The sequence below is a fragment of the Tinamus guttatus genome, unplaced genomic scaffold, assembly GCF_059628265.1.
Source record: "Tinamus guttatus ecotype Peru unplaced genomic scaffold, ASM5962826v1 Tinamus_guttatus_pri_ptg000346l, whole genome shotgun sequence".
In the NCBI taxonomy this organism is placed as follows: domain Eukaryota; kingdom Metazoa; phylum Chordata; class Aves; order Tinamiformes; family Tinamidae; genus Tinamus; species Tinamus guttatus.
The window spans coordinates 563,758-591,458 of record NW_028288880.1 but is presented as its reverse complement, the minus strand read 5'-3'; the positions used below and the strand labels follow the sequence as shown (position 1 = coordinate 591,458).

The window sequence follows — 27,701 nt, the reverse complement described above, 5'->3', positions numbered from 1 at the left end:
CTTTGTGAATAGTTATTCTCAAATTAATGTCTAAGCTAGACAACATTTTTAACAGGTATGAAAAAAAATACACAAAGAAGAGGGGAAAACATGTAAACCACTTTATACTCAACTTGCAAATCCTGGCAAGCAATTCTAAATGCTATTTGGTTACTACTGAACTAGCACTCAGCTTAAAATAAGTTGTTTCCAGATAAATTTTACATCATTACAACATTCCTCTGAATCTGGTTATTTTTTAAAAAATGGCATATTAGGCTTTCTTATAGAGAGTCACTAAGGAAGCTTTCAAATCTACCTGCTCTGACAATAACTTGATGAAGAAAATCTCACACTGGAACATCAAAATGATCCACTGAAAACCTACGTTTATTCCATTTTACGAAGTTTATCTTAAAAAAACCCTAAGCTTGCCACATATATCTGTTGAATAGGGACCTCCAAGCTCAGCCAGCAACTATCACGAAATTAGCTCCTCCTGCTTCTTATGCTGGAACCAGCAAAACCAGGAACGAAGGATATATTGCAGAAAAGAGAAAAACTGAGAGCTTAAAACAGTGACAGAGAGCAAGTGCAAGAAGAAACAGGGAAGGGACATGAAAAAGGAACGACAACTTCCTTAACTGAAGAGCAGCTGCACAGGCTAAGAACAGCTGCGTACCTGGTACAGTTTCACACACTTAAATCTATTACTTAATGAAGGAGACAAAAGGAAATTCCCATGAGTGGACCAGGTTTATAAGAGCTAAGATTATTAATTGCGTAGAAGCTGTACTTTCATTTTGCTGAGAAAATTATTTCTCAGAAAGACTTTATAAAGGTCTTCTTAGTTTTTAAAAGATAATACAGTTCTAAGGGCATCTACTCTATAAAATAAACAGCAAGAATCCCAGGCTTCTGGTTGAATAGCATGTGTTTCTTCTGAAGTTTTTGACAAAAATACTTGTAACATAATTTATGTGCTAACAAACACGGAGAACGTGCATCAGTAAGGGAGCAAAAGCCAGCTCAGCTGAAAGGCACGAAGCTTGCAGAAAGGCTGTCGATGGAGATAGAAACACTATTCCTCTGGGCTATGGAGATTTTGTACCTCTGATTTCAGCTGCAGTCGCTAGCAGCATTCTAGGCATCCGACTAAGGTACGGGTTGGTTATGTCTGTGGAAATTTAAAATTACAGGAAAACAGACTAGCTGTAAGGTCATTTGCAAAAGGCATTATGAAACACAGAAGCAAACAGCAGAATAAAAATTAGCAGGCAGAAAAGGGAGATTAAGATTGTGATTGAAGCAGAAGTACAAAACAGAGACTGAGAAAGCCGCCCTGTTTAGAAGAGAAGACACACTGTGATGCAAGCCCGGGGTAATTTCTAATTTCATGCTGGCAACTACAAATTTTGGGGGAGGGATCCCTGAACTCCACCTGCACAACACACACATAGAGATAGGTGCTGTCTTTACTGATGTTCCTCTCAATTCCCTCTACACCACTACATTCCTTGGTGCATTTCTGCTCATGCATCTCCTGTTTTACACCCTTTCCTTTATGAGACTTTATTAACTTTATTTGCTATTCTGTTTGCTATTTTATCCTCATACGTCTGCTCAGGAGATTGCAGTGTTGTAACTAGAACTGAGACATTTCAAACACTAAAGTGCAACACAGTGGTCACAAATCTGCTGAGAGGTTAAGCTGGGCACATGGCTTTCTGGTTTATATGGATTTTCTAATAGACTTTCTAAGCACATGCTGCTGAAAAGTCTTCCTTATCCCCTTTTCCTGAAATTTGTTCACCTTCCCACATTTCGGAGTGCGACCATAAACTACAGGATATTGACCGGCAAAGAGAAGTGGGCTAATGAAAGCATTATGGTACAACCTGCTACTTGCAAGTTGCAACAATACTCAAGAATGCAAAAACTGCCTAGCAAGATCTAGAGAAGTAGAGTACCTGTAATAACAGTGAACAACATGTCAAGGAAAACAGTCACTTCAGAAAAGCAGGGAAAGGAAGATTAGGGACTTATCTTCACAGTAATGCCAGGAGATTAGTTGGAAAGATAAAAGAATTAGCTTTCAATGTGAACCACAAGATGATAAGGTATGCATTATATTGGACATGGTAAGGACATGAATGCAGCTGGATAAATGATCTGAAGGTGTTTAAAAGAGCTTAGAGTAAAAAGAGAATAATGTTGTGATAAAGTCTAAACCATGAATAGGGAGGATAATTATTGCATTTTTAACTCTCAGGACCCACCTCGAGTCTGATTTAGAGCTCTGCTGGGGAAGAAGGCAAAGGAATCTTTGCCTCCAGGTCAGGCTGAAAAGCTTTAATTTGAAATGCCCTTTGCTCTGCAAGACAGAGGCACAAAGGGGTCTCAGCAATTTCTGCTGTTGTGAACAAAATGCCTTCTCAGGCCTGAAGCCTTAAAAACAAATAAAAACTATTTAAAAAAATAAAAAGGGTGTTGATGGTGGCAAAAAATGATTTTGCAGTTTTGACAGTTACAGACCCTGTGTGACAGACAGGGACAAGCCTGAAAAATGAGACACAGCAAATGCCTTTTGTTTCAAGTTTTAAAGGCATAAATACTAGTTCATTAGTGATAATTCATTTACAAGAGATAATATTCTTTTATTGCTTTTTGTAGAAAATACATGTTTTACATATTAGAGGTGTATCTGCACACTGCAACATATAATACAGAGCAAAAGCATAACTACCAGAGACAGAAGTCAGTGATATTAAAATATAACTTAGTCATGCAGCTTTACAGTGGCAGCACAACAGGAAATCTGCCATCAAGACAAATTATTTCATTCTGAATCCTTTCTCAGTAGCCACAGGAATAAGAATATCTAAGAATATTTCTTGCTTAGCCTCAACGCCAAGTCAAAATGAGATCTAGAAAGATTAGAAGTGAGAAGCGTTATTTGACTTAAAATCCTCCTCATCCAGGATAGCTGTTCAGGTAGGTTTCTGGGAGGTTGCATGAAAATGTGATTTTCAAATTCAAAAAAGGGAGGGGGGGGGGGGGCAGGCAACATACAGATTATTTCAGAGGTCTCCCAAATCCCATGCAGCCCATCCTCCTCTTGGATCTACACTGCAAGGTACCTACACGTACAAACGTGAGGAGAGTCCCACTAGCTCTGCCCTTGGACTTTGTCCAGGCTTCCCTTACCCCAGCTGCCTCCTCCGCTCCTCTCCCTACCCTGCACTATCCCAAACTCTCCACTGAAGAACTTCCTCTTTGCAGTAAGAGCAAAGCTTGGGCACTGCGATATTTACCCTGCCCCCAGCTGGAAGGGGGATCTTTCCTCGCAGGAGCTAAAGGTCTCTCTAGCAGCTGCTGCTATCTCGCACAGAAAGGACATTGTGTCCTCCTCCTGAGCGGGCAGAACCACAAACTCCACTCGCCTCATGCTCAGCAAATGCTTTTGGGCCTGTGCTGCAACCTGTGACAGCGGCTGTTGCAGCAAACAGAATGAGGGGTCAGCAAACCATATTCCAGCAACTGCACAGGCTGTTGTCTTTGCTGGACACAACCCAATTTTGGCAATGAGTGTTTGTAGAGGGACAAGCACGAGGGCTCTTGTTTATTATTCCAAGTGTGCCATAAATACACTGTACAGGACACGTGGTGCAGTACTGCTGTTGGAAAGCAACATCATTGTGGATGATACAGCAGAAGAATGAGTAGCAAATAGTGACTACAATGAGACTTGGACCTGTCTGTGTGTGGCAAAAAAGTGGAAGGGAAAGAGAAGAGGGAAAGAGAAGGTAGCATGGTGGGACAGAAGCCAGCCACTGTGTACACGCATTTCAATAGTTGAAGCTACACTGTGTGAATACCTACAACAAGATGCACAGTCAGAAGGAGTTTTTTTTATTGACTTGTTTTAGGAGAAGGGTTTCAAAACTCATTTCGGGTTCCGGGGACTAGTAGAGGTTTTCCTTTGGAAAACAGCAGCCGCCTTCTCTTCTACCAACTGAGAGTCCTCCCTAACTCCACGCACCCGAGTACCCGGGCGTTACAGAAGCGTGAGGTACCCCCCGCAGTGCAGCTGATGCCGTGCAGGATCTGCGGAACAGAGCCTGCGGAGCGGCGGCGCCTCGTGCCGTAAAGGAGGAGCATCCCTGGCTGCATCTGGAGTATTGTGTCCAGTTCTGGGCTCCACAGTACAAGAGGGATGTGGAGCTGCTGGAGAGAGTCCAGTGCAGGGCCACAAGGATGATCAGGGGCCTGGAACATCTGCCCTGTGAGGAGAGGCTGAGGGAGCTGGGCCTGTTCAGCCTGGAGAAGAGAAGGCTGAGAGGGGACCTGAGCAGTGTCTAGAAGTACCTCAAGGGAGGCAGTGAGGAGGATGGTGCTGGCCTCTTTTCACTGGTGGCCACCAAAGAACTAGAGGAAACGGCCAGAAACTGAAGCGCCAAAAGTTCCACAGGAACTTAAGGAAAACTTTCTTAACAGTGAGGGTGCCAGAGCACTGGAACAGGCTGCCTAGAGAGGTTGTGGAGTCTCCTTCTCTGGAGATCTTCCAAACCCGCTTGGACGCAGTCCTGTGCCACGTGCTCTAGGTGACCCTGCGTGTGCAGGGGGGTTGGACTAGATGATCTCTAGAGGTCCCTTCCAACCTTAAGCATTCTGTGATTCCATGATCCCGAGGACACGGAACCCATGGCTGAGGCCCAGGCCGGCGCCGCAGCGCGTGGCGAGGAGCCAGGCCTGGTTTCACAGCAGGGCACGCGGCCGCCCTCGAACGAGGCCTGTGGCGGCGGCGCCCTGGGCTCCCCGGGCAGCCAGCAGCGCCTCAGCCTGACGAGCTCTGCGTTTCTTCTTTTTTTTTCCTCTTTTAATAAAGAAACTGTGCAGTCAAGTGTGGAGCAGTTTCAGTTGCTGCTTCAATCTAATCAGGTGAAACGCGTAACTCCTGGATTTTTATTATTTGATAGTAGCAGGGTCCAAAATTACATTTCAATAAATTTCATTTCACAAAAAAACTTTACTGAGGAAAGAAAATACCAATTCAACTTAAACCAACTTTTCTCTTAGTTCAATGTTTGTATGGAAAAATAATTAAGCAGTCCACTTAGAAAGCCATAATCTGTTCATGAGCATGCAGGTATCAATTTTATCTTATGAGAATTTTTCCATGTTCCAGTTGCTTCATTCCTTATTACATGCTGCAAAAGGCAGTAATAATTTTTATAGCCAAATATCTCTTCATAAGATACCAGGTGGCTTTCAATATTTACTATTTAAGTCATGCATGAAATTTAAACATTACGAAAAATGACTTACCCGTTGACACTCCTGAAATATGCACATTTTCAGAATGTTCTGCAAGAGCACCATTTCCTAAAATTAAACATAATGAATAAGCTAATTTCCAAGATAAAATTTGTAAAAATTCTTCAGATACCCTTTTACAGAACAGAAAGAACAAAACTGAACTTATTTCAATTAACATTAAATATTATGTGCCTAGGCACATTTTAGTGTAAAACTTTGACGAAGACTAGAGAAAAAGTTATTATACAGAGAAAATAAAAACAAGTTTCATTAATGTACTAGAAACAATTAAACATACTAAAAAAGAGGAAGTAGTAATTGGCTAAAGTAGGACAGTGGTTAGAGATTTGAGGAACTTCAGATTTTCAGTTTTTTTTTTTAATCAGCATTTTGCTTCAACTGTTATTTTGCTCTTCGATAAATGTTTATTCCAATGCACCTCCCCTGTCGGCTCCTAGATGAAGATATCCAAGTAAAAGCTACGCGAGTGATGGCATTTAAGGAAATCAACATTCATAAGAAACGCTGCCTACACCTTTTGCTCAGAAAAACGTTTCAGAGGTAATTGATAAGCTACCATCAAGGAAACGCCCCAATTTTCGTTACAAATAAGTATACTTTAAAAATTACAGGGAAAAAAAGAGTGCTAAACACGTGACGAGACCAAGTAGTCGCTTCTCCATTTTCTCTGTTCAGTTTTCACACTCCTCACGCCTCTTTCAACCTTTTAAAAATCCTTTCATTAAACCTTCTAATCATTTTGAGAGAAAAGCACTGTTTTCAAGAATGGGCTGCACTTATCATCATTGGGGAAACTATAATTTGAAAAACTTTAGTAAAGAAGCTTTAAAACCACAGCTCTAACCTCCTCAAAATTTTGTTAAATTAAAATTTGCCATGTCACAAGTGTTTAGTTGACCTAAAACAGATCTATCTGAACGAGCATCTTGGTGCCCCTCAGATACAGCAGTTACAAATAAAATGGTTCAGAAATTGCTCCTGAGGTTGGCAACAAACAGGCAATGACTTTTTTTTTTACTTTCCAAAAAAGCCACACAACATAATTAGAAAGTCTGATGATCAGAATATGCAGAAAAATTCAAAGTCCTCTTCCCGCACCAAAATTACGGAGTCTTAAAGGTGTTGAGTTTTACCTTCCTCATTTTTTTTCCCCAAGTAATAATTTTACTGAATATATTTACATAAACTTTACTTGTTTACATTCAAGTTGCTTTGGCTCAATAAAGAAGAAAAACAATAAGCCCTCAAATGCTGCAATTAACCTCAAGGTGAAAAACTAGCACTTTAAATTGGAAATAGTTGTTCTCTAATACAATACTTTTTGTAAACAATAGTTTTACTTTAAAATCTCCCCATCACGAAAAAAATCTCCAAATTGTTAATTCCTCTATTTTGCATATAAATGGACGTAGAGAAGTGTTCTTCACTTTGCTTTTGTTTCTTTGGGAAGAATTAGATCTAAATTCACAAAAAGAAATCTATGTCACAAAGTGATTTTACTTGCAAGCAATGATTCCTCAGAAGCTCATTTCAGATCCCAACTTGTTTTCTATTATTACAATTACACCCTAAGGAAAACAATAACTTAAAACAAAAGGCCTTGATGTGATAAAAACTCCTATTGAAATTTCATCTTTCAAATTACAGGACGATCATCCACCATTTTTACATCTTCAAAAATTTGTTACTAGCACGTTTAATTATAGCTGCAGTTGTTACTGAACACTGAGGTAGAACAACATAAAAAAGGAATTCACAAACATTTAGAAATAGGGAAAACTTCATAGTAAATGTGGGTGAAGGGAGTCAAAGCACCCAGGAGAAGATTAGTTTTGACATTGGTTGAGAAAGGGAAACTTCCCCCCATCCACTCCCGACGATTCCCAAATTTGAATTGCATACAAACTGGCCATGCATAAAAACAGGAGAGAAAAAGAAGGAAACAAAACAGACAGGAAACAATAAAAAAGAAAAAAATATGATACCAATACTAGAGCAAAATGCGAAAATACAGGCTTAGTGCTGAAGTGATAGAAAGAAATGCAATGTATTTACAAAAAAAGCACAGACTAAAATAAATTATAAACCTATAGTGACCAGAAGCACACTAAAATGCATTTAACTTCTGTACGCTGACCTTAAAGTAATCAGACTAAGGAAGAGCTGAAGTCAGTGTCCAAAATGAAAGACTTGGTATGTTTTTTCTAAACATACTCTGTGATCTGACGTGTTTTGACACAAAGTGATGCCATGTTTATTTGCAAACCAACTTCAATCAAAGGAGGCAACAACGCTTACTCTCAACTCAGCATCAAATACTGTAATATCAAAATAGGTTTTATTTTTTTTTACTTCCTTCCCAATAACAATTTGTTACATGAAAGATAAGCTTGACAGACCTCTCGGATGATTACTTCCTTTCTTATTCAAAACGTCACTGAAATAAAATGTGCTTTTACTAATTACTTAAAATTTTCTGAAAGGAGTCAGCAATGTTCCTTATGTTACCTCAGCATGTCATTGTGTGACCCTATAAACAGGGTCCACTCGACTATCAATACATCAGATAATAGCACAGTAATTCCCATTAAGATATGGAAACCACCTTCGAAATCTTTCAGTCTACTTGACACAGTGTGTGAGTAAATAATTTTTCCTTAGCGCATTGATACAGCTTTCATATTTCTTTGATTTCTCTTAAGTATTATCCATTCCTATTTCCACCTGAAGTAGGAGGTTGAAAGAGGCTGCCTCTAACAAAACTTGACATAAAGTGTGTCCACATCCCTTACAAGTGATGGGCAAGAGACAGGCAAAGTGCTCAAAGGCACAAAGAAGCACAAATTCATTCTGCCTGCTCCAAACCAAGTCTGTTTGTCACAAAACCAACCCATTCCATCACGTGCTGCTTCTGTGACTCCTTAATAAAAGAGACTCAGGTAATCAAGTTTGCACGATCACCTTTTATTTGTCACGTATGACAAATGGATAATGGAAGTTAGGTGATATTAGGCCAATATGTACGACAAATTTAGTTTTGCAGCTTAAAACTTGGGCAGCAATTGGATTTCAATTTAAAAAAGGCAAGGCTCAAGATACAAAACAAACATTTTAAAAATCAGAATAGAGTGCTTGGTAAATGGGACATGAAATCTGTTAAACTATAGGTAAATTTCAGATAAAGCAAACCATGGAAACAGGAACCCTTTTCCAAGCTTTCTAGTGAAGCGCCCCCGAGTGCCGCTCTCCTCGCTGGCACCGTGTTGGACATTCCCTGCTTGCCGCCTTGTCCAGGCTGTTCCACACTGCACATGCTCTATAAGTAACCACCAGGGTCTGAGCTGACTTTTCATCTTACAGAATTCTAAAAATTTCTCAGCTGTCCAAAGAGCAGCCCAGCTACTTGGTTGGTCTGTGATTCCGACAGACTCATGCAGACCAGCCGGGTCCTTGGACCTTAGCCAGGCTGTCTCTGCTGCACTCAACCTCCCGAGATGCTACCTGCTCTTTCCAGCAGGCAGAACTAGGCAGCAATTCCATGAACACTTGCTTTAATTCCTCTGGATTTGGGTCTGACCTAAGGAGCAGGCAAGAAGATACCGGCTTTACCAGCAGCTCTGGGGCCTTTCGCCCATGCCGGTTGATATGAAGCCATGCTAGAAACAAAAGAAAACAAATCCAACCATGAGTCCCCACTGCTCCCAGGCAGAGTCTGGGATAGAAAACAAAAATACAAAGAGGAAAAGAAGTCACAGCATGAGAAGATGTTCAGCAGTCCAAATACCTATTCCAAGTTTCATCACAGCTTGCAGAACAGACAGGCCAGGGTGTGGGGGGACACGGGGCAAATGAAATGTTATAGCACTAAACTTGTCCCACCAAACTGCAGAGGAAAAGGAAGGGAAAACATGTGAAAGAGCAGTGCAATAGCACTCAGAGTACGATAACTTTGGGAAAAACAGCTGTAAGATTCTACTTGCTTGAAATCCAGACAGTAAAGAGATATTGGACTGACAGGAAAGCTAGCCTAGCCTAGCTAGCCTTCCCCTTCAGGCTGGGATGTAGCTCCTCACAAACTTGCTTTCCAACTGCATGCCCGGGATCTCTGGCTCTCAAAACAAAGTATAACGGCATATAAACTCAATGTACAAAACGAAGCCTGCAGTGCTGAAATAAGCATCTTCTTGAGAGTGAAATCCATGCACTTCGGAGAAGGTTAGTTTAATGGACTCTCCTCCCTGTCCCAAATTAGGTGACTGCTTTAATCAACAGGTCCAGCTTAAGCAAGACAAGTTCCTGCATTTCAGCGATCTGAACTGGGGAGTTTCTGGTAATGAACATCAAAAGTATCTAAATGCTGAAACCAAATAGCAATTGCTCTTAAGTGAAAGCCTTGTTTTAACTTCAGTTGGACTAACAGCAGTAATAAGAACATATAGTTAAGTGATACACATTGTAAAAGTGCACACAACAGCCTAGTACATGCAGATTTCTCCATTACTATTTCAAAACCTAATTTTAAAACTTCAATTTGGAAAAGAAACATGTATCTTGGGACTGAATTAAACACAAACTCTTTTAAAGAGAAATTAACTCGACTGTTAAAATGAAAAATGAGAAACAAAAATCCACAGTAAAACCGACATATTTAAGTGGCCCTTATTTTTTGCTGTTAAAGCGAGTAATCATTACCCACAAAAAAGCAGGCATATCTGCATGCAAGCTGAATTCTCTTATGTCAATTAAAGTCTCTGCCATTAGCTTTAACAGCCAAATTATAAATCCCTAAAAATGGAGTTGTATAAATTGAACTGCTGTAACAGAATGGCTACAAAGAGATAGCTTTTTCTAAACTACCTCAAGCTAGAACGTAACATGGTGCATAATGCTACAATAAGCAAATTGAACAGGATATTGCTCTTGAACCACAATTATCAGGATAGCTCCTCCAATGTGTCATGTTTCCAAAGATTCGTTATCATGCTTGAATTTAGACAACACTCTGATCGTTTCAAGTTCTTTCTTCATTTCGCTTTCAAAATTCCTGTCTATCCTGTAACCTAGAAAGAGTAAACTTGACTTGTTTACACCATGATACTTGTCAACTGGAGTTACCTTGTATTAATCTTCATCAAATTTTAATTCTACGCAGCAATGAGTGGTTTATGCTGCCAGATAAGATTTTTCCAACACACTTCCATGAACAAGTTGATGCTACAAGTTGATACCTCCAGCAAAAGGCCCCTCAGCAACTGCCTCATCCTGCCAGTCCCAAACCAGCAAGATCCGTGCTGGTCAACACAAACAGAAACATCCTTGATGCTCGTGCAGTATTCCAGCATGCTTCTTAAAAATAACTTTTTTGCTAGTGCATATCGTGAATATCCCAGCCAGCAGCCACCTCATCCCCTAATTCCTGATGAATATCTAAGCACAGTTTCCCATGGAAGAGCTGTCTGAAAACGGTGCCTGCTGGGCTGAACCACAGTAATTCCAGTCTCCTAGGTCTCCAAAGGTAACGGCCTACAAACAAAAGCACACCTAGGAAAGATTAAGGTGTTAAGGTTCAGAACAGAGCATGGAGGAGACCAACAAAACAGAGGACTTCCTCCTTCAGACAAATATATTTGTTCAGTATGTAATGGAAAACAGTTCACTCAATTGCTTATGTATGGGCCTCTCCTTATGACTCTCCTCACTCCTCTGGCTCATCATTTAAAACCTCTTCATCCCCTGAATAGCTTCCACTTATATTTGCTATGTTACTATAAATTTAGAATTATTGCATTAGCTGCAGTGATTTAATGCTATAGGAACCGCAAAGAGTTACATATTCAAAGATATATGGCTAAATTTCTGCCAAACTCCTGTAATTTAGGAATAGTTTACAGGGAATTGAAAATATGCAAATTAGAAAAGAAAAAAAAGGAAAACAAAAAACACTTCTTGCTACCATTCACATACTACAACTTCAAATAAACTCCCAAGTGAATTGAGAGGCCGTGTGCTGATATTTTATTCTTTACAACGCATAAGTCTCCGAGAACGTCTTGCTGGTTTCTTGTGTAGTTTTGCCTCCTGAAAAAGGCTCTGCTGCTGCATGGTGACTGCATGGCAGAAATTGAGAGCACGGCTTCCTCGGCAGACAGGAACAGAGGTGTGTGAAAGGAACAGAAGGGACAAGGAACTGGAAGCGGAACACACGGAAAGAAGGATGTGGGGAGAGGAAAAAAACCCAAAGAACAAAAAAGCCGGCAGTTTAAGCACTTGAACCCTTCCCTCCCAGACGGGTTAGTGAAATAAAGTGTCACAATAACAGAGGATCCTTTGAACTGAGGTGGGGCAGAGCACACAGGACACAGTCCACTGAAACCAGCACCGTTCTGGGTTGAGAAACGAAACGTCTTTCCTGGATTCCAACAGAAACCAGGAACAGCCTTCGCGGGCCAAACCCAGTTAATATTTCCTGAGTGCTGCTGGCTTAGTTTGCACCCCTGGCATTCTCTGGCTTAGAGATGCACATTGAATCACACTAACACGTTTGCACTGCAACGTGCACTGGAATTGACGACTGCAGCTAAGGCCAGCGATCGTCATCAGCGCCCATTTCAGGACCAGCATCTTTGCCACCCGGTTCTGCACAGGGCACTGCCCTGGATGAGAAGTTTTTGGTATATGTCCAGCAGTGGCTTCCTTCCCCAAAAAGGGCAACACATGCCTGTGTGTTTACACATTTCATGTGAAAAGGCAGTTAAAAAGGGATCACTAGAAGGACCAAGATTGACTTTCAATGATCATTCAGCAATAATCTCCATTTTGGCTAGAAAATCTTCCCAAGTCTCATTAATACAAAACTGCCGATTTAAAAAGTAGATTTTTTAAATCAGTTTTGCGCAGTCCATCTTTCCTCAGGATAAAATACTGAATTCCAACACATTTCAGACGGTCATTTTAAAAGTACTATTAAGATTAAACTGTACAATGAGATGTTAATTAAACTGCCAGGTAAGGAAAGGATTAGAAAACCATTTGTTTTAGTATGAAGTTACATATGCAGTATGACAGCAGCGTTGAGATAAAAGCTGTACTGCTGTGCAGGCGTCAGCCACAATTTCCTACTAGAAGCAGCCAGAGCATCAGTATGACAAGATTTATTCCCAATCCCTGTAATGGAAGAACATCTGCTACAAATGAGATACTGTAAATATATCTAAAACTTCAAACCGGGAAAGAGAAGGTTCCTGGGAGATGAGTGTTGTGGATTCCAGGCCAATAACAGCATAATTAATTTCTTTAATTAAGCAAAGAATAAAAATGACTAACATGAAACTCTATTGAAATAGTAGCCTATTTAAATGTTTATGATACAAAAGCAGGAAACAAACAAATTTTCACCATAAAAATAGGAGATACAGCACAGCATTTGTTCACAATACTCAATGCTGCTATCTTTTAATGCACCATTTGTATTTTAAGCCAGCTCTGACTCAGTTTTATTCAGAAAACCAAGAGAAGAACTGTGGATTCAATTCTGCAATGCAATTACTTTATGCAGGTTCAGGATTTTTTTTTTTTACCCCTCCTGCTTAAAAAATAAAGAAAAAAAATGTATCAACCGCTTAATGCTTTCAAAGTTATTGCTTAGGTGTAAAGGCAGGTGCCTGGTGCTGCTGGAAGTCTGCACTGCACACTTAAAACTCAAAGTACGACGCTGCACTGAAATGCCATTTACCTTCCCATGTTCTTGTGCTGCCTTCCCCTCTTCACTAAAGGCCTCAGAAGAGAGGATACTTAATGATGCTTTTAAAGAACAGATCTTCAATGTTCATTCGTCTCTCCCCGTACGTAGAACACAGCCAGGAAGTTTCTAAATGTACACTCTCTGAAAATAGCCTAATTCTAAAATTAATCAGTATTTCAATAAATATATTTATATACAAATCATGTGTGTGCATCTTCATTTTTATAACGTTGGCAACACTGCCCTAGAAATCTACAAAGAAAAACATTACAATTCCTTTAAATGCTTTGGCATCTCCACACAGAAAAAAAGCTGTATTCTCTATTGGACTGTGGCCCTCGAGGACGGTCTGCTGCCAAAGTTCACTACGTACATGAAGGTTTTGAAGAACACAGAATGAAACAGCTGTAATGGATTCAATAACTTCTCTGCTGAAACATGAAGTATTTCCTATTCCTGATCATTTTGCATCGCTAAGCTGGGGTTTGTCTTGTTTCAGATGTCAGTCTCCTTCTGAATCTCTTGATCTGTCCCCTCTTGCCCTGCTTTGGTTCATGCCACCCTTGGAAGGTGCAAACTGGATTCCTTTCGGATGACACGAACCCCGGAGATGCAGCCGTCCTGCCGATGGGCAATGACTCCTGTGGGCCAAACTAGAGCTAGTCCAGAGAAAAGCCTTAGGAAATGCCTGCAGGGTACACACTAAACCCCCAGCACAGCTTGTTTGGGCCCACGGATCCACTCCAGGACGTGCCAACGCAGACACCGCACTAAGGTCCAGCCCCAGCAGCCGGTTCTCTGCCCGCAGCAGGTTCAGGACGGATCCGCAGGTTCCTTCGGGATGAGCAACGCGCCCTCCTTTGGGATTCTGCACACACCGAGGTCACCGCTCATTAACATTGCACTGACTGGGGATGCTGTCCTGGCGCACAAAAGCAAACAGGGCATTTCCAGAATCCCATATAACAGCGTGACGACATGTTGGCAGAACGCAAGATCTGAAGCAAAGGGAGCTCGGAGGAAAGGAGAGAAAGAGAGACAAAACACCCAGAAGAGCCACAACCCTCGACTGCCTTCAGCCCCTGCACAGCCACGCCGGGTACCACTGCTCGGCCAGAACAACCTGCTTCGGTTGTATTTCATTTGACATAATCAACCTGTTTGCTGGGGTCACCAGCAAGACAGCCAGGCCAGAAGACCCTCTGCCCACCTGTCAGCAAGATAAGCCAAGTCCCACATGTCTCAACAAGGGAAGCTGTAACCAGGGCCAGCCTTGCGCAGTGCTCCAGGTGGAGCTAATTCCCAGAGACACTCTGTGGCTGTGCATGTTTTCACTCAAATACAGAAAAATGATTTAACAGCAAAAAACACCTTTACGGAAGAGACGAATCGTGAGAATGTTTCAACAGCAACAACGAAAATGTAAAACCTTCCAGCTGCAGGCAGAAAAGGTGCGGGCAGAAGGAAACTCGATTTTTGTGTGTTCTCACTCAAATTCCACAAACTATTTATAGGCAACTCTAAGATATTTGGCAGTAAGCAGTGGAAATTGGACATCTAACACAGTCGCTGGCTCAGCATCAACAAGATTCCTGATTTTAAGCACATAAGTAGTTCTATTCATGTCAAATCTTATATTTATGCTCAGTCAGGTATGAAGCTACTTGACTGAGGTGGCTGCTTGGAAGCTGCAAGTATTTTAGGGTAGCAGTGCTTTAAATGAGAGCTTAAGTGTAATATTTTGAATTAACCAAATCATGAGTCGAGAAAATGACGACACTGCTAAAGACAAATGCTTCAACAGTGGGTAGAGTCTTTTAAACTACAGCTGAATATGTAGTAACTTAAAAAAAAAAATGATACCTAAAGAAATAAAAGTGTATAAAACATAAGCTAGTAAAAATAACCAAGAGACCATACTGTCCATCCCTATATAACTGAAATACCTCATTATCAGTATCTTTCTTAAGTTCTTATACCCTTTCATGAATACAACTGTAATAGTTTGCTCTCGTATTTGAAATATTCCAGTGCTGCATTACTTACAAAGCTAGGAAACTCTGGGGGTTCTCAGCTATTTTCAACAGCTATTTTTAAAATAAAACTCAATAAATTCCATAAAAAACCTCAATTATTTTTACAAAGGGCTGTTCAGAGACTTTGTACATATCCACCACAGTGCTTCTCATCTGAAAATCCCTTTCAAAAGCTAGAAGTATTTCACATTTGAGAAGCTGAAGAGTTAAGACTAGGGGAAAAATTTTGTGTGTGGGCTGCAGAGTCCTCAGAGTAGGGGAAAAAAATATTTCAGATTTGATTCAAACTGCCCACATGCTTCATACTTTTATCTACTACAATTTCTTCATACTGCTCTAGCAGTAAAATACCTGGTTTTGCTTTTGCTCCACACAGATTCAGATTATTTTCCTTTTTTTTTTAAAAAAAATATCTAATAACAGGAACAAATACTAGGAGAAAACCATCCATATATGGCTGACATATAATATCTAAAAAACCAAGGAGATGATAAGCTAGGCCTCTATCAGAAATAAGAAAGTAAAATCAGGGCTCAGGTCATATATTCTTAAGATAGAATACCGATATGAACTTTGTTCTTCGTATAATTTGATTCCCTTCTGTCTTGGAAGAGTGTTAACAGAAAAAATGAAATCATTATGAATAAAGTAATACAACAGCCATCATAAATCTATTATAAGGTTGCAGAAATGAAAATATTTTCTGCTATTAACCTGGGAGAAAGCCATGAATCCCTACCAAGAACCCTCCAAATGTCTGAGCTTCTACTTCCAAATGACAGCATGACTCAGATTTACAACTGATTTTTTCCAAAAAAGACTTAAGAAGTGTAGGAGTACTCAATATTGCAGGGAGGTGGAGAGGGTGCAGAGGAAAGGAATTCATATAAATTTTTAAAGAGAAAGCAAACACTGCTCCAAGTACCAGACCATATGATTATTTACAGGGCCTACACCTCATGTGATCAATGGCTCAAAACACAACACTAGTCATGTTAGTGAAATAGAAAAGAAAACCAAAATCATCTAATATATGCCCAAAGAATGAGACTTTCAACATACTGAGAAATATTTAGGCTCATTGGCTTCGTAAAAATCCCTTACAAACACCTTCAAGTCCTTACCCAAAAGGTGCGTTAAGTTGCTCCACTGTAGGCAGTTCCTAAGGAGGAAATTTCCCCTTTTTGAGGCAAAAAGCAGGGAGTGGAGCTGTGCTTAAACCTGCACCAGCTGGGCTCTGTCCGGAGCAGGGGCCTGGGCAAGGTGGGCAATGGGAATTCCCAGGTCTGAGCCCCGCTCTGCCTTGGGAAGCGGCAATGGGGAGCTGGGATTCACCTGCACACAGACGGACACGGACACACACACGGACACACACACGGACACACACACGGACACACACACGGACACACACACGGAGTGATCAGTGGCCGGCACTGCGGAGCAGCACCGGTTCGGCACACACGACCCACACGCGTGGCACACATCAGCCCATCAGACAGAGGGGCCACACAAGCACAGCAAGGTTAGTCCATCAGGAAAAATATCCCCACTTGAAACATGCACTTGTGTTTTCCTCCCTTCCCATCACTTATTACTAGGCGTAAACATTTGATTTTCACAAGCTTTTATGCTCTGCAGTGGGTTTGGTTTTCCTTCGACAGAATTCAGAAGTAGAGCAAAGTTCCCAAGAAAGCTCATTTCCTCTACACTCAAAAAAAGAAATTCACAGAAACCACAGCCCTTGCAAGTACTTGCCCAGACCTGTTTATGCAAAGTTTGCTAACTGGAGTTTTCACACCCGTAGCACACAGTGACCCTGAACTTGCACAGGGCCACGCAGCCCACGTAGCTCTCGATATTAATCAGCATCTCTGCCCTTTCCTAAGGCTTCACTAAGGCCACCCTTCCTATGGATTTTAAGAGGAGAGGGAAGAGAGAACTCCTAAGGCTCTTTCTGCCTGTGCCTTCAAGCATCTGTCAAACAGAGCCTTTGGGAATCCCGTGCAAACATCCATGTGCAAAACTCATGGCATTGGTATGAATAATTTGATCTGCCCTAGCTGCAGCAGATAGAGACATGTCACTTAGTTTTAAGGTAACCCCAACATACAGATGTTTCCATTCCTATTATATAAAAAAAGATTCACATAGTTGTTCGGCTACGGCTATTTGTTAGCTTCAAAAATCTCCATCATTGCACCAGAACAGGCTATTAATTAGCTATGCTAATTTTCTAGACTTGCCTCAGCTATACTGTTTATTCAACATCCTTAGGACTTCAGGAAAGAATGAGGCAGGAACTTGTTAGGACTTGCCAGCTGCACCACGCTGCAGTGCCCAAACCGCACCGTGCGCGGCCTCTGTTCAAGAGCTGACAGACACCAGCAGGCAGACTGCCCGCATGGCATCAAACTGATCCTACCTACATTGCTAACTTCTTTGGTAAAGAATCAGAGCTGAAGATAGCCACGTCATACTCCTGGTACACAGGCCTGTGCACACACACGAGTAAACTCAGCACTCGTACGAATTCTGTATGTGCCAATATTGCTACTTTTAACAGGCATTTGTTGAAAGCGCATTCGTTTTCTACAAGAAATCAAATGATAAGGGAAATATCCAGTAAAATTTGCAGTTCGGCAAAATTTATTCTCTCTCCTATATATAAACCTGCCTACACTTGTGCAGAACTGGGTTACAACTGGTGCCCAGGTCACTGATTCTAACCTGAGGGGCTTCACAAAGCACCATGAGCATTATAAAGAAGATTAGAAGTCTATGTCGATAATTAAGGGAAAAAAAAAAAAAAAAAGGCAGCTATAAAGTTCTAAGATTCAAAACAATATTTCTTCCCCTCTCTTTGGGAAGCATATCTTTCTTTTTTTCTTCCAGGTTATCCACTACTGGTCCTGTGACTCCTGTCCTGGAAGGACGATGCTGGTGTCGCAACTTGCGCATTAGCACACGTATACCTATAAAGGGAAACGTTTATCTAGTTCCATGTCAGGCACGATGAAGTATCTTAAAAATAAATTTCTGAAAAGTTAGTTTAGACTCTCTTTTACTTGGCTTATGAGATTTATGAAACATAGTAACTCTCTACTGTGTTTCATAACACTACAAGTAAATATTCCTCATGATTATAGCTCTATTATGTCAGGACGGTACAAACAAGAAAGACAACTCTTGCTCCACAGAGCTCAGTTTTGTGAGAGCTGTACATGTTACATTGCACAAGGTGAAGGAAGGGACAATGAAAAAGCAGGAAACATGAAGATGAAAATTTGGCAAGAAATCCCAGCCCACAAGGTGCATCGAGGGAACCAGAGCAAGAAGGTTGGGAGAAAATGAGTGGGATGGCTTCATGGGTCCAGTGGAGAGAATCTACCCAGGTGGCAGGAAGCATGGAAGAAGGAATAGACAAACCTGAATCATGTCAATATGTGCAAACTTCGGAAACCGTTTGTGAGGGTCTGAATTCTACTAATCGCTAGAAGTAGCTATAAAGACAGCAGGAAAGATTATTTGAAAACACCTATAAAACAATAATTGCAATATAAAAAGAAGCCGTTAATGCTGCCACCTCTACGTGAGATGAAAAGATGGTCCACGTCTTGGAGCCAGGACACTTCTTGTCACACGGCACAGCACTGCAAGACACTGGCACCTTCACGCCATAGGGATGACCCTGAGATCTTCCACTTTTGGGAGGTTAATACGAGAGCGTTGGATGGTCCTGTGTCCCCACAATTGTAAAAATGAAGCAAAAAACCTCTAGGACTAAGCATTTGACTTGACAGCCAGCATAGGCAGCTGCAATTCCGCAGGGTTCAGCAAACTTTCAGGACAGCCATTGCATATGTGACATTAGTCAAAGTAGTCAGAACAAAGTTTGTTTCTAAACACTTTGATATTTCAGTTTCCTGTGGTCGAACTACATCCCTCAGAGAGGCAAGTTATCAAAAGGAGGCTTTAGATGTGTTAAATGAGACACAACACAAAGTTAACTTACTATATGGACCTTTAATAAAAAAAAAAAAAAAAAAAAAAAAAAAAAGGCAATTGTTCCTTACATAAATTAAATGTTTGGGTACGAGAAAGGCTGTTTGTATGACCCTAAGCAAGTCTCCTGCACTTACTCTCAACAGAGCCAATAAGGAAAAGTCCCATAATCTTTGTCACAAAATTCGAAGAGTTTTATTATGTTACAGTAACTGTAAGGATGCAGGAAAAGCCCCTTGTTCTCCATCTTTGTCCCTACTTTTCACAATGCAGAATTTGAACTACATCCTGCTTTCCCTCCTTGCCATTCAAACATGCACAGCTGCTCCCGGCTGTTTGCAGCCTCTGTCAAACACGTTCATCTGCTTGGGGCAGCGGAACTGATTTGAATTCTGAGCAATTTACAGGAAATTGATAATATACATCAAATTTAGCAGACAGGCTTTATTTGTTCATCTTGGTGCCAGATAAATCAAAATTTGGTGTCCGACTGCACTCTACATCTTCATGTTTTGAAAATTCATAGTAATGCGAAAGAGCAAACGGATTTCAAAAGAGCCAGAGCTGACCTTGAAGTGGAAAGGCCAGCTTAAGGAGGTGTGACTGGGTCCGTTCACTTCTAAATAATGTTACAATCGCAATGAAAAGCACCACAGAGATGACTGACAAAGATGTGAGCTGCTGCTCCTCACCTCAGCGGATCTGATGAAAGCGCCTGGGAATGACCATTGCTCTGAGTTTCGATGCTGTGTGATGCTGCTCGCCCCAATATCGCTGCTCTCAGCTAATGGCCCAGGAAAACAGGGCTTACCCACACGCCAGTTCCACCGGTAGGACTGGGAGAAGGGGTTCACGCACGCACGGGGCTCCCCAAGCCCTCCAGGTGCTGGGAACTTGGCACGGGCAACACAGGAGGTTTCCCACTGCAGCACAGTGAGAGATGCCAGACAACCAGCAGCTCCTGTGGGGAGGGCAAGGCAGGAGGCAGGCGTGGGTAGCCACGCACATTAACACGTACACACGTGCTCGAGGACACAGCTCCGAGGACAGGAGCACCTGCAGGAAGAGCGGCTCGCACGTAACGAGGGCAGCGAACGCCTCCGAGAGGAGAATGCCATCCAACAGGTTTACCCAAAATACTTACCACCACTTACCCTGACATCCGGATTTATTATAATCATCTCCCATTACACTAGCCCTGCACCCAGTATACCTCACCTCTCTCTCTGCCTTGAGCTGTTGTTCTAGCTCTTCTCATTTATCCCTTTTCTTGATCAAAGATCTTGATCGTGATTTACATGAGTCATTAACTTCCTGTCTCCGGAGTTTTAAGAACGTAAGAATTTTTTGCTGTACTCCAAATAGTTTGCTAAAAAAAGGTCTTATAGAAGACATGGGATACTATATCAGCCTATTCCAGCCTGGAGAAGAGAAGGCTGAGAGGGGATCTAATCAGTGTATATAAGTACCTCAAGGGAGGGAGTGCAGAGGACGGTGCTGGTCTCTTTTCAGTGGTGGCCACTGATAGGACTAGAGGAAATGGCCGCAAACTGAAACACCAAAAGTTCCACAGGAACTTAAGGAAAAATTTCTTATCAGTGAGGGTGCCAGAGCACTGGAACAGGCTGCCCGGAGAGGTTGTGGAGTCTCCTTCTCTGGAGATCTTCAAACCCGCTTGGACGCAGTCCTGTGCCACGTGCTCTAGGTGACCCTGCGTGTGCAGGGGGGTTGGACTAGGTGATCTCTAGAGGTCCCTTCCAACCTTAAGCAACCTGTGATTCTATATAACAAGAGTCCTTCCACTCTTTCCCTCAGATTCCTGTCAAGAATCATTCAGCTGCAACCCGCCGTTCCATCATTTAGTGTTCATGATTACTGACCACCTCAGTCCATCCTGTTCACAACCTGATACTTTAAAAGCCACTTCAGTTGCTCAGTTGCATCTCTGCTGTTTTGCAATCTGATGTCAACTTCAGGCCAGCCTCCTGCGCATCACAGAGCATAAAAACATTACACAGCTGCACATTCCCGACAGCTTCCGAAAATTCAAACTATCTCTGTGACCTTTAGCAGAGATGTAGCAGTCCCAAAAATCAAGTTAATAAGAATTTCATGAAAATGAATACATTTCTACTCATGTTCCAAGAAGGCAGCTTCACTGTAAAATTACTCTTTACTAAATGTAAGAAAGTCCAAGATAGGATATAAGAATCCTGGAAAAAAAAATTACTTTTCTGCTTCCAGTAAGAGAAAACTGCCCTGAAAAGCTCTTTAAATGACAGCACTGGATAATCTAAAACAGTCTGAATGTGTTCACTATACACGGGGCTGATTCTTATGAGCAGAAAAATAGTGGCATTTTGGTGATGACGGAAATCAGTTGGTAGTTGCATTTGTGAAAACAGGAAGGGGTAAGAGTTGGTGTTTTAAACTGTAAGCAGGGGAACAGGCACAACTCTCGGGTTAGCTTTTCTGCTATGCAAAGGAACCTCCACCCTTCCCAAAGGGCGGCAGCAGCATTTCAACACCTTGGGGGTCCCCTCGTCCTTCGGCTCCCTCCTCGAGCGGGGCAGGGGCCCTGGCAGCCCGCAGGACTCGCATGCTCAGCGGGACACCAACACCTGGGGCCTCCATGGAGAGAGCAGAGGGAAGGAGACTGCTTTGAATCATAGAATCATAGAATGCTTAGGGTTGGAAGGGACCTCTAGAGATCATCTAGTCCAACCCCCTGCACACACAGGGTCACCTAGAGCACGTGGCACAGGACTGCGTCCAAGCGGGTTTGAAGATCTCCAGAGAAGGAGACTCCACAACCTCTCTGGGCAGCCTGTTCCAGGGCTCTGGCACCCTCACTGTTAAGAAATTTTTCCTTAAGTTCCTGTGGAACTTTTGGTGCTTCAGTTTGTGGCCATTACCTCTAGTCCTATCAGTGGCCACCAGTGAAAAGAGGCCAGCACCATCCTCCTCACTGCCTCCCTTGAGGTACTGCTAGACACTGCTCAGGTCCCCTCTCAGCCTTCTCTTCTCCAGCTGAACAGGCCCAGCTCCCTCAGCCTCTCCTCATAGGGCAGATGTTCCAGGCCTCTGCAATTCAGATGAGTACATCAGACACTGCATCCTGCCAAACGCCAAATAATCCTTCCCTATTGATTCTGCCTTAAATTAAGCCATACCAAAACTCACTTCACACGTGCATACAAAATCAGCAGCAGACCCTACACTCACGCGCATCTGCAGAACTGCTATTTATTTTCTGTGCTTCAGCCTCTACCCTGTAAACAAGAATACTTTATAGGAATGCTGTGTGGAGGGTTATTAATCTGTCTTAATACTTAAATCTCAGACAATAAAGAGCTCAGACAACTTATTTTAAAAGAAAAATATTCCTGCAAGGTTTGTTTCCAAGCGTGTCCTATGAGTAAGACACAGTAAATTTAGATGTAAATTAAGTTTATAGCATCCTTTCAGGATAAGGCCAATTTTGAGAAAGGAAGCTCAGTACCAGCACTGTGCATCACTGCTAGATACACAAGAGCCCTTTTACAAAGAGATGGCACATATGAAGTAACAGCCAACTAGGCAAAGAAACTCTAACAGCAGCTATTTGTTGCAACACTCAAAACCAACCACTGTATGAATGAAAGAAAGCGATTTTTGCAGAAGAGAAGAATACTTTGGAAAATAGCTGTGAAGAGATACTAGTATTTTATGTTAATACCATTTACTGAAGTTGATAGGCAGTTGTATTCTTTTGGCTGTAGCTTCTTTTCAATTTGCATGAAAAACATTGTTACACTTGTGCATTGATGAAAGTAGATTACAACCCTTACAATTCCTCACTGGCAACTCTGTCTAATGAATAATAATAAGCCATAGTTTAAGGGCATTGGTTTCACTTTGTATTTGCTATTCAAAAAAGGAAGAGAATATCACCAAAAGAAATACAGTTCTGGGAAAGAAGTATAAAGGCAGTCTGGAATATTTCATGGTATCTAAGTTTCCCATTAAATTCTTCATCTTGCATCGACATTATATGCATATTACTTTCTAAAATTAGCAAGTACTTTCAAGTTGATATAGATTGCAAAACTGAAGAGCAAGACTTACTTGTAATGAAGTACAGACTACAAAGACAGAATACTTGCAGATTCTGACACTGTTTATGCTTCACAAATTACACCACTGATTGCTACCCACTTGACAATTATTTGCTTGATTTTTCTTTCTAGATCTACAGACATACTTTGAGGCTCAATGATGCCCTTATAAGAATTTTTTAACATGGACTCAGTTATTTTAAGTGTTCGGGGTCCCAAGACAGTCTGATTTCTCTTAAGATCTATACAGACCTCTATGAAACACTTTACTAGGATCAGTCCCCAGAGGGTAGCTGTTAGGCAACTAAAAGCGATGCTATAAATCTCATGTTGCTTAGCCTTTATCCTCTCAAGGCAAAACAAATTCTCTGTCTTTCTAGCATGGACCATCTACAACAGAGATGGATGGCCTCCAACCCGAGTGCTCTGCAAAATACAAAACGAAAGCATTAGATTTTTGGTAAAATTTTCAAATGCAAATTTTTAATAACCATACCCCGAAAAAATCCTAGGATCGAAATAAATCTCCTTACTTATAACCCTGAAATTTCAGGCAACATTTTTTTTTAAAGTAGCTCATTTTAATTTGATCTTACTGATAGCAGCAATAAAATTTAAACTGATCACAAGAAGGCACAGTAAAGTCAGAGCTAGGTGTGAGTGAAAACTCCACACGCACATATCCTACTAAATATGCAAACTGACCACAGGACCTATCTGTACTTGCATAAAATTCCGTGCATGTCAGAAAAAATGGAAGTTTTATCTTGGTCTTGTCAGCTTCCAGTGGCACAGGAACGTATGGATGAAGCAAATGACTTAAAAAGGTCACTTAAAGTAACAGGAGACCCATTGCCCCCTTAAGCACACAGCAAATTAAATTGATTTGGAAAACAAAGGTGTGTATTGATAACAGAATCTCTTGGCATGCTTTGCACACATACATAAATCCAGCATCTTGGGGAGCTTCTATCTAAGGAATACAATAGTTCATAATATACATGTATTTTTAAAGATATGTCCATTCCATGAGAAGGTCTGTTTCATTGCGTGTGGTTACAAAAGGGATCTAAGGAGGACATAAAAATGTTTCAAATAGGATTTTCTTATTAAGGAATCCAACTACAAAATAAATAACGTGTAGATTAGGCTTTAACACAGGAATTCTTGCTATAATATTGAGGGTAAAAATATATATTAAAAAGCCCTATATTTAGAGACAGGCATTCCATTCTATTAAAAACCTGCTCGTTAGCAAAAAATCAGCACTTGCTCCTACACCCTTTTTAAAGAACGGCACTGAATTTTAAATTGGCATAAAATATGACATAGCACGGTAACAAGCACAAGATCAATTCCAGACATAAAGCCTCCATGTTCTAATTTCTATGTAGCTGCTGTTACATAAAACATATTGTTCTACTATTATTTATAAACTGTGATCAACCTCTTTACAACTTTAAAGCTGGGTCAGACCTTTCTCATAATTATCTGCCTCAGGGTGGGAAGGGGCACTGTTTGAGGTGCCCAATTTACTTTCATAACACACATGTACCTGAGAAACGTAGATGTTTATTTCAAAGTTAGAAGCTTCGAGTGCTTCATTTATTCCTGTACCTGCATCCTACATGGGCATCCAAGCAGGATTCCAGAGTGAACTTGGCTTTAAAACTTTAAATTCATCCTTTTTATTATTTTCAAAAGTATTTTATGCATGAATCCTTCATGTCCCAAGCTCTAAATGGCTATGGAGCGTTCAGATGCATCCCCTCTGTCCAGCCACAAACTCAGTTCCAGAAAGCTGGCTGCAAAGCAAACCTTGCCACTGGTGGCCCGTGTATATACTCTTCACACTATGCTTTTCATTAACATTTTAAGGCAGATATATAAGCAAACTTCTCAAAATACAAATACTAAAAAAGTCAGTATGAAGTTCTACCATAATTTTTGGCTAATTGGCAGTGCTGAGGGGCTCTCAACCACCCTCAAGCTCTTGTTAGATCCAAGTTCACCAAAGGGACTCATTCCTGGGGGATGTGGCATGTTTGCAGCCCTGTTGCTCCTTCTAGTCTAGGATAAAGGATCTCCTCTTTCAGCAATACTCCTCAGAGACCCCAAGGGCACCGTACACTAGCACTGGCTGATCCTACTGATCCTGGGGCAAACTGGCTCTTCTCTAAGGAGGGACAATGCGGCTCTGCTCCTTCTTCCAGACAAAAACGCAGGACTGCCCCAGTTTTCACTCTGGAACAAAAAAGAGGGAAAGCCAATACCGTGGGCTTAATGGGACATTAGTGACACCATCCTTTGGCTTTGGTGTATCAGGTTGCCATTTCCACTAGAATTCTGATACGACAGAAATCTTGTTACAGCTCCTGCACGTGGATACAACATGTGACTTCAGGACGGGAATGAAGATCACTGGACAACACATAGGTAGGAGCCAACAGGCATTGAGAACAGTTTCAACTGCATCTGCAGAAACATGGAGGTCAGAAATAACTGGATTCTAGGAACATATCCAGGATACATCCAGCACTAAAGCAGATGGAAAAGGCCCGATTCCCAAATGCCAGTACCTGCAAGAAACAGGCGTGTACAACCACGTAAAAAATGGGTGTTTCAATGTGCTGATAAAAGCCATATGCAAAGTTACTAAAATGCTCAAAGATCTCAGTCAGCTCCTTCACTTCATCTTCTAAAGTTCAGGTCTGAAGCAAGAAGTGAAAATTTCCGTGACACTTCCCTGCCTGGTAGTTCCTGGAAGGCCCGAAGGCTGGACCTCAGGCTACGCTCAAGCTTCTCTCACTTGCAGATTATACGTAAGAGTAACATATTAAACCAATCAGATGCTCACTCAGTCACTATAACACCCCTGAAAATAAAGCTGGTTCCCTTCTATTTTCACAGCTTCCCAAAAAGCAGCTGTTCCCAAGGCAGAAGCGGTTTGGCCATTCTGCCGTGGAGCCAGGAATTCACCTTCTCAAGGCTCGTTCTCATCATCCCTGCCCTTGCTATCCCAGTGTTCCAGTGTTCATGAACCACCTCTTACCACAGATATTAGTTGACCCTGAGCCATGGACCTGGTTGATTTTTCAGTATTTTAGATACAAAATACAGGAAAACAAAAACAAAAACAAAACAAAAGCTGCTCTGATGAGGGATGCCCCTTTTATTTTTTTTTAAGAAACAAATTAAACTACTACTCAAACCCACCCCAGACGCTATTTCCAGCTGCATGTTGTTGTGATCAGGATGCATATGAATCATGGCTTTATCATTCATTTTCCTGACCTGCTGAGAAATCTCTTTTATGGAATATTTAAGTCAATGTTCGCACCATGGAGAAAAATGTTGTCTCTAGACTTCTAAAGAAAGTGCCAGTTGGGGAAAAAATGAAATATGTAATCTCCAAGGCCAGTTAGAAATATTTCCATATGGTTTAGACAGGCATTGCAAGTTAAATCCCCATGTACTGTCTCCGAGCACTTCTTTAGAAGAGAGCAAGCAGAAAAAAATGTAATTGCTTGCTAGCATGCAGCGTAGACTGGAGTAAATACAAGAATATTATGAATAATACAGCATGTTTGTTAGGGCTCAAGAATCATTCTCTCTTTGAAGAGGATTTTTTAAGCTGTGTTTACAGGAAAATGCGGTCAAAACCCGCATTTAAAACTCTGCATTAAGAGTAATACTTATGTATAAGGATTTATTTACTGCATGTGACCTAGTCATTATCTCTCTTAGTCCCAGTTACTACAATTTGGAAATGTCAGTTTTCATTTTCATTTACCAGAGATGCTCAAAATATAATCTCATAAAAGGGACACATCCTGTATGGGCACTACCTTATTCTTGGATTTTAATAGACTTTGGATGGTCTTACGGACCAGAAGTCTTATGGAAATTCATATACACTTAAAGTCTAGAATACATTAACATATATTTTTTCCTCTACATGCACCAACAATACTTAAATTTTCTTTTATAAATTTCCTTCAGTAATAAAAAGTTCTTCTTACAGGATAAGCTCTTCAAATAAGTAAGGTCACTAAAATTTTAGGAAACAGAACTGAGTAGAAAGAACTTATTACTAGTAAGACAGTATATATTAAGAGAATAAATGAAATTCCCTAAATTGTTTTCCTCGGGAAAACAACTCCCAGAGTCTACTCTCAGAGGGACCTACAATATGTTTCACTGGGTTAAAAGCTGGAATAATAAACCAAAGCTACAGGACCCTTTGGCAGAGTAATTCCTTCCTATATTTTAAACATAAGTGACTTCATTATAGTCTTCTACCACTTACAAAGTGCCTGCACACTACTTGCTATAGGATTACTGGACTGTTTTCTAGCAGGAATTCACTTAAAAATTCTACTCTGGGCTGTTGCCCACTCAGTCACAGCAGAGGGAACGTCCAAGTCCAGGGAAGGCTGGTCAGGAATTAGGAACCCAAAACCAGGGGGGTGAACACAAGGAATTCTCATGCCAACACACAGCCCA

The 27,701-nt window shown here is 41.2% G+C and overlaps 1 protein-coding gene across 1 annotated transcript in view; it reads right to left on the bottom strand.

The window, feature by feature from the left end:
* Positions 1-27,701, bottom strand: part of LRP12 (LDL receptor related protein 12) — a 48,692-nt gene that overhangs the window by 15,066 nt on the left and 5,925 nt on the right. The window contains exon 2 of the mRNA XM_088529793.1: positions 5,308-5,364. Coding sequence (XP_088385919.1) covers positions 5,308-5,364 — 57 coding nt within the window. The remainder of the gene's footprint in view (positions 1-5,307; positions 5,365-27,701) is intronic.